The following is a 7,829-nucleotide window of genomic DNA, read 5'->3' as shown; positions in this document are numbered from 1 at the left end:
GGGGTTGAATATATGGTTTGTGCACGTATATTGTATAGCCCTGCCCACCTCCTAGTCATTGTATAGTTAAGGTTGTGACCCACCTTGTACTCCATATATACGTGCGGTATGCACCGATCGATACATCATGAAGCATTGCCAAACTCTCATTTCCAACAGTTAGAATTCCTCTGGAATCGGCACCAAAGAAGCTAGTTTCCCCAGGATTACTGTGTGTGTTTCCTGCGTTCCGAACGCCACGAAGGAAAATAAACTTGTGTAAACAGTGTTCCTCTGAATTTCCTTTGCAAAACCTACAAACGAAACGGGGCCCAAGCTTGTGATGTAACGTCGCTGGACGAACATGATTTGCCAACCAAATTTACTATGGTTGCAGGTACACCATATCTACTTGCATCAGCCTAATCGATTTCGTAAACCTTCTTCTCGTGGCCATCTATGTCTTGAGCTTGCTGATCGCCGCTTGCAAGTGTGTTGTAAGCCCAGGGCATCAACCATATACTGAGCTCGATTATAAGGGTGCGACTTGCCTCGCCTAGTACTCGAGAAAGAGGGAATTCAGGGTCGTCAGGGCAGGGGCCTTCCATTTCCGTGTGTTTGTGGCTTCCCCCTACCGCGCGCTTCTTGGCATTCCCTGCGTCTGCCTGGGATTGGGAGCATGAGGCTCCTCTCCCCACGAAGCAAAGTTTTATTTGTGTTGCAGGACATACCATTTTTGCAAGTTTCTTGTACCTTCACAGATTGATACCTTAAATTTTCACTGAGGGAAAGTTTACTTTTTGTTATAAACTCCCACGCTGGAGCGCCCAACACGTGTAACACTTAGATTGAGTCAGTCACTTGGTTCATTTACCTCTCAAGGTCCTTACAAGCACGTCTTGAAATCCATTAGGTGCCGGATTCTTCTTCCTTCAATCCATCAGCAGCGTACTGTGAGAATAACTCGATGCCACCTATGAGGTGCAGTGGAGCAAACTTTTCTAAACATGAGCTTGTAGAAGTAGCATCTGAAAAGTCGTCGATGTAGACTGTAGACGCCGACGACCACGATCTGTGAATCGCCCCTAGAGAAGAAAACGTCGACAAGAGCCTGCAGAAACTTCAAAGACCATGAAAACCAACCAAAATCCAGACGGATCCATCCAAAACATAAATGACCAGATTTCAGAAGACCCGTAGACGGCTCCACACTCCCTCCATCGACGATTATCAGACCAAACGAAACGGGGACATGTGGGAAGAACATTATTCGTACACGAGGATGGTAGAGAGCCGATGGTAGAGAGCCCCCATGAACAGGACCTCACCGTCGACGGCGTTGCGCAGGCTTTGCCCGGTGACGCGGAGAGAGAGTGGGCACACGAGTGGCGGCTAGGCTTGTAGATCGTCCGCCGCAGCCATCTCTCGCACGAAGCGCTTTTCTGTTTGCTTACTGCCAGCTACTCCTCTTTTCCCCAAAAAAAGGCACTTGCGTCTTGTTTGTCTTGCCGCTTGTTTTCTTTTCCTTTCCGTCGCTTGTTATTGTTCCGTTCCTCGCTGCCGTGCTGACTCTGCACGTCCAACCAACCTTCGTCCACAATATCGTCACGGCAGCTTGCCAGTGGAGTGAATCTAGTGGGGCCAGCGTGGTAGTTAGCACGGCGCCACTGACATACTAGTGCTGAAGCAGGGAACACGATCCATAACTCCACCTCCTCCGCATCCTCCGACACGCAGGACAAAATCATTTTTATCTTTGTTTGATTCCTCGTGAAGCTGAAGCTTATTTTAGGAAGCGGCAAATGGAGCAAGGTAGTCAACGCCAACCCTCGATCTCCGCCAAATCTCACTTCCATTAAATTCCGTACCATGATCTCATTCCCTAGAGTTCCTCCATGCCTGTAATATCTCAGTCTACTATGGTTGCAGCCACACCATATTTGCTTGCATCAGCAGCAGCCTGCCAGGGCCAAGGAGGAGGAGATCTCACTCTGGAGCTGGGTTCCCTGTGTTTCAGCCAGATGATGCTAATCGATCTCGTAAACCTTCTTCTCTCAGCCATCTATGTCTCGAGCTTGCTGATCGCCGCTTGCAAGAGGGAGTTCAGGGCCGTCAGGGCAGGGGACCTTCCATTTCCGTGCGCTGTGGCTTCCCCCTGCTGCGCGTTTCTTGGCATTGCCTGCGTCTGCCTGGGACTGGGAGCATGGGGCTCCTCTCCCCACGGAGCACCGCTCTTCTTCCTGAGAGGCTTTGTGTGGGTCTCCCTGTCGGTGTCCTTGGTCGTCCGTCCGACGAGACTCTCCGGAGCTGTGGCGATGGCGTGGTGGGCGGTGGACGCTGTTCTCATCACGGCCAACTGTTTGGAGAAGATTGCGACGCGAGCAAATCTGGGAGTTCTTGACGTAGTGTCGTGGGTTGTTGCGTTGTTGCTTCTGCTGAGCGCGACCCGAGTTTGCAGACGCCTCGCCGGTGCCGCCGCCGGCGATGGAGGCGGCGCGGAGTCCGAGCCTCTCCTTGCGGCGGGGGGCGGGGAGAGGCGGGCGGCGTTCGACGAGGCCGGATTCTTCAGCCGCCTGACGTTCACGTGGATGGACTCGCTCCTGCGCCTTGGGTACTCCAAGCCGCTGGGCCTCGGCGACATCCCGCTGCTCGACGCCGACGACGCGGCCGCGGAGGCGTGCCGTAAGTTCCTCTGCGAGTGGCATCGACGGAGGAGGGAGTCGAATAAAACGAGCAACCTCGTGCTCCGGGTGCTCGCCGAGTGCCACAAGAAGGAGCTGCTCCTGACGGCGCTCTACACGTTGCTGCGCACACTGTCCTTCGCCGCGTCGCCGGTGATGCTGTACTGCTTCGTGTCATACTCCAATCGGCAGGAGCAGGAGCGGGATCTTGGCACCAGGGCCGCGCTCGTCGCCGGCCTTCTGGCCATGAAGCTGGTGGAGTCGCTGTCGCAGAGGCACTGGTTCTTCGGGTCGAGGCGGCTGGGCATGCGCATGCGCTCGGCCCTCATGGCCGCCGTCTTCGAGAAGCAGCTGCGGCTGTCCAGCGAGGGGCGGGGGCGGCACTCGTCTGGCGAGATCGCCAACTACATCGCCGTGGACGCGTACCGGCTCGGCGAGTTCCCGTACTGGCTGCACCTGGCATGGAGCATGCCGGTGCAGCTGGTCCTCGCCATCGCGCTCCTGTTCTGGATCGTGGGCGCCGGCGCGCTCCCGGCGCTGGCCCCCATGGCCATCTGCGGCGTGCTCAACGTCCCTTTCGCCAGGATGCTGCAGCAGTACCAGTGGAGGTTCATGCAGGCGCAGGACGAGCGGCAGCGCGCCACGGCGGAGGTGCTGCACAGCATGAAGATCGTGAAGCTGCAGTCGTGGGAGGACAAGTTCAGGGCGACGGTGCAGCGGCTGCGCGACGCCGAGGTGCGGTGGCTCGGCGAGACGCAGCTCAAGAAGGCCTACGGCAGCGCGCTCTACTGGGTGTCGCCGACGGTCATCTCCGCCGTGGTCTTGGCGGGCACGGCCGCGGTCCAGAGCGCGCCCCTGGACGCCAGCGTGGTGTTCACCGTGCTCGCCACCATGCGCGTCGTCTCGGAGCCCATGAGGATGCTGCCCGAGGTCATGTCAGTCATGATCCAGGTCAAGGTGTCGCTGGACCGCATCGGGAAGTTCCTGACCGAGGACGAGTTCCAAGACGACGCCGTGGACAGGACGCCGGCGTCCGACAAGAGCCTGGACATGCACAACGGCGTCTTCAGCTGGGAGCCCAGCAAGGGCACCGCAACCCTGAAAGACATCAACATCACCGCAACCCGCGGCCAGAAGATCGCCGTCTGCGGGCCTGTCGGTGCCGGAAAATCGTCGTTGCTGTGCGCGACGCTCGGCGAGATCCCAAGAATGTCCGGATCAGTACGTACGTTTTACCAATTTCCTTGCACATACCGATGTTCTCTGACATGTATTTTTCATCTTCTTCATTCAGGTGGCCGTGAGTGGCTCGGTGGCCTATGTGTCCCAGACGTCGTGGATTCAGAGCGGCACGGTGCGCGACAACATCCTCTTCGGGAAGCCGATGAGGAGTTCAGAGTACGAGAGGGCCCTGAAGTGCTGCGCGCTGGACAAGGACATGGAGAACTTCCCGCACGGCGACCTGACGGAGATCGGGCAGAGGGGCCTCAACATGAGCGGCGGGCAGAAGCAGAGGATCCAGCTCGCAAGGGCCGTCTACAACGACGCGGACGTCTATCTCCTCGACGACCCTTTCAGCGCCGTCGACGCGCACACCGCCGCCACCCTTTTCAACGTCAGGACATGAGGACTCTTCTTCTTCTCAAAACCTCATTGCCACGGTTACAGATCGTTTTCATGGACGTGACAGTCACTTTGTCTGCGTTGCAGGACTGTGTCATGGCGGCGCTCGAGGACAAGACGGTCATCCTTGTAACGCATCAAGTTGAGTTCCTCTCCAAGGTTGACAGAATTTTGGTAGGTCTCCTCTCTGTCTGCCTGCACAAAACTGACCACCATAGATGGCACTGTCTGACAGTCAGTTGTTGGTGTTAGGTCATGGAGAAGGGCGAGATAACGCAGGAGGGAACCTACGAGGAGCTCCTGCAGTTCGGCACGGCGTTCGAACAGCTTGTCAACGCTCACCAGGACTCAAAAACAACACTGGACTCCAATGTATCCAAAGAAGGAGCCATGATTCAGTACCAACAACCGATCCTACCGCAGCAGGGCAGCGACGCCGAGATCTCCACCGGCAACCTGCCGTCGGTCCAGCTGACCCAAGAGGAGGAGAGGGAGCTGGGAGGAGCCGGCCTGAAAACATACAAGGACTACGTGTCAGTGTCCAAGGGCTGGTTCCTCCTTGTCCTGATAATACTCACACAGTGCGTGTTCGTCGCCCTGCAATACCTCGCAACCTACTGGCTCGCAGCGACGATCCAAAGCCGTCGGTTCAGCGTCGGGATCGTCGTGGGAGTCTACGCGGTGATGACAACCACCAGCTGCCTGTTTGCCTATGTGAGGAGCCTTGTCGCTGCCCACTTCGGCCTCAAGGCGTCGAGGGAGTTCTTCTCGGGTTTCATGGATTCCGTGTTCAAGGCCCCCATGCTGTTCTTTGACTCTACCCCGACCGGAAGGATCATGACCCGGGTATGTGTACATGTTAACACAACTTTTTCAGTCATACTTATATATGCCGATGTTACTGCAGATTTGCAGTCTGAGTTTGCGCACCGTTAATTATGCATTTTTATGCAGGCCTCATCGGATTTGTGCATCTTGGACTTCGACATCCCGTTCACGATGACCTTTGTGATATCCGGCACGGTTGAGGTGGCGGCAACCGTGGTGGTAATGATCATGGTTACATGGCAAGTCGTTCTGGTTGCTGTTCCTGCTGTGATTGGGGTTCTGTACATTCAGGTGAGCATCATGCATGAAAGAACCCCACATTCATCTTCTTGTGCAGCAGAGCCATTGTGTGAACAATGCTACTGTTGTTGCAGAGATACTACATTGCCTCCGCCAGAGAGTTGGTGAGGATCAATGGCACCACAAAGGCGCCCGTGATGAACTACGCTGCTGAGTCGATGCTCGGAGTGGTCACCATAAGGGCCTTTGCAGCGACAAATAGGTTCATTCAGACAAATCTTCAGCTCATCGACATGGATGCAACAATGTTCTTCTACACGAATGCAGCGCTAGAGTGGGTGCTTCTGCGTGTCGAGGCGATGCAGATCTTGGTCATTGTTACATCGTCCATTCTTCTCGTAATGCTACCGGCAGGATCAGTTGCTCCAGGTGCATATTATTCAGGGCTGGGTACTTCTATTACATAATGTGCAGAAATATGGTGCGTCACTCGAGTCTTCTCTTGGCATTTTTTCCAGGATTTCTTGGGCTATGCCTCTCATATGCCTTGACACTTTCTTCCGCGCAAGTGTTCTTGACGCGATTCTACTCAAATCTGGAGAATTATATGATATCAGTGGAGAGAATCAAACAGTTCATGCATTTACCATCCGAGCCCCCGGCTGTTATCAGTGACAGAAGGCCTGCTCCTTCATGGCCATCTGAAGGAAAGATAAATCTGGAGAACTTGAGAGTAAGAAACTGAAAATCAAGAAACAATCAGCTCATTCATCTGATGTTATGAAGAGTCATATATACCATGTTTTTCAGGTCAAGTATCGCGAAAATGCGCCTACGGTTTTGCGCGGGATCACTTGCACATTTGCAGCTGGAAACAAGATTGGAGTTGTTGGAAGAACCGGGAGCGGGAAGACCACTCTCCTGAGCGCGTTGTTCCGCCTCATCGACCCCTCCGGCGGGCGAATTCTCATCGACGATGTCGACATTTGCACCATAGGACTGAAGGACCTTAGGATGAAACTCAGCATCATTCCTCAGGAGCCAACGCTTTTCAGGGGCAGTGTAAGGAGCAACGTCGATCCTCTGGGTCTGTACACAGATCAGGATATCTGGGAGGTCTGACCACAGATCACTACATTCTGAAATCCACATCAGTTCCAGTATTTTCACCTACTACCATCGGCCTTTGTTGGGGACACATTTGTTGATCCTGATCCTGACACACTGGTCTTTTACAGGCGTTGGATAAGTGCCAGTTGAAGAAGACAATCAGTGTCCTTCCTGAACTTCTTGAGGCACCAGGTGACACAATGATCCTGAGTTCTGAGTCTCAAATGAAGCCTGTACGAAATGTGATAAGTTTGTCTTTGCATCTGCAGTGAGCGATGACGGAGAGAACTGGAGCGCGGGCCAACGGCAGCTCTTCTGCCTCGCGCGCGTCCTCCTCAGCAGGAACAGGATCCTGGTCCTCGACGAGGCGACGGCGTCGATCGACTCGGCCACCGACGCCATCCTGCAGAGGGTCATCAAGCAGGAGTTCTCAGGGTGCACGGTGATCACCATAGCACACAGGGTTCCCACCGTCACAGACAGTGATATAGTCATGGTTCTTTCCTACGGTACAAGCATCTGACTCTACGCGCTACTAAATTTTGCTGGGGATATAGATTTACCAATGGAGAAACATATTCTATTTATTGCAGGTAAGCTTATAGAGTACGACAGGCCATCAAGGCTGATGGAAAATGAGGACTCATCATTCTTTAAGCTCGTCGCCGAGTACTGGTCCAACTATAAGTGAACGCAGAAAATTCAATAAATTCGTCGGCTGTAGGCTACAACTCTTCACATACCGAGTGAAAATTTTGGACCTAAAAATTGTTTGGAAAAGATAGGGATGGAGATGTATGACACAATGATCCAAATGTATGTTGGAAGTTAGTAGAAAATATGAGTTGAAATATGCAGTTGGATTGTGGTGGTCGCACGTGTCAGTGTGAATGATTTCTTGTGTTCCGGTTTGCACCTTTTTTGATTTGTTTTACATACTTTCCTTTAATGCAATCTATGCATTATTCTAAGTCTGAGAACTCTAATGAAGGAAGAATTTCATTTTTAACTAGTCTTTCCCTTCTCCCCTTCAAAATATGGCCCAAGCGATAGTGCCATAATTTTGATGAGTCATGAGTTCTTTTTCTTTTCTTTTGTTCTTTATCCGACGCGGAAACATGTTCATTCACATTACACACAGAATACACTTTTTCACGTAGTGATAATAAATAAAGCTCGTTATGAAGGAAAGCAACACCCACATGAGTATTATTAAACCATATGGCACACTTGCCATGTCTAAAGTGACATTCATAATGATCTTTATCCATACATGAAACACTAATCAAGTTTCTGTGTAATGAAGAAACATATAAAACATCTGTAAGTAGAAGTATGAATCCATCAGCTAACTTCAGGGAGATGTCG

The 7,829-nt window shown here is 52.7% G+C and overlaps 1 protein-coding gene across 2 annotated transcripts; it reads left to right on the top strand.

Moving 5' to 3' along the window:
* Positions 1-1,670: 1,670 nt before the first annotated feature.
* Positions 1,671-7,451, top strand: LOC119275210 (ABC transporter C family member 8-like). Of its 2 annotated transcripts, XM_037556015.1 has the most exons (12): positions 1,671-1,791; positions 1,909-3,881; positions 3,955-4,275; positions 4,371-4,457; positions 4,536-5,129; positions 5,238-5,402; positions 5,486-5,780; positions 5,870-6,084; positions 6,162-6,467; positions 6,590-6,653; positions 6,731-6,970; positions 7,055-7,451. In XM_037556015.1, the coding sequence occupies exons 1-12, from the start codon at positions 1,782-1,784 to the stop codon at positions 7,150-7,152; spliced, it is 4,368 nt and encodes a 1,455-aa protein (XP_037411912.1). In that variant the 5' UTR covers positions 1,671-1,781; the 3' UTR covers positions 7,153-7,451. The 2 variants fall into 2 exon arrangements, with proteins under 2 accessions (XP_037411912.1, XP_037411911.1); XM_037556014.1 differs by lacking the exon at positions 1,671-1,791 and having other exon boundaries at positions 1,802-3,881.
* The last annotated feature ends 378 nt before the right edge of the window (positions 7,452-7,829 follow it).

This window comes from Triticum dicoccoides, chromosome 3B, assembly GCF_002162155.2.
Source record: "Triticum dicoccoides isolate Atlit2015 ecotype Zavitan chromosome 3B, WEW_v2.0, whole genome shotgun sequence".
NCBI lineage: Eukaryota > Viridiplantae > Streptophyta > Magnoliopsida > Poales > Poaceae > Triticum > Triticum dicoccoides.
This window is presented reverse-complemented; position numbering and strand designations above follow the sequence as displayed.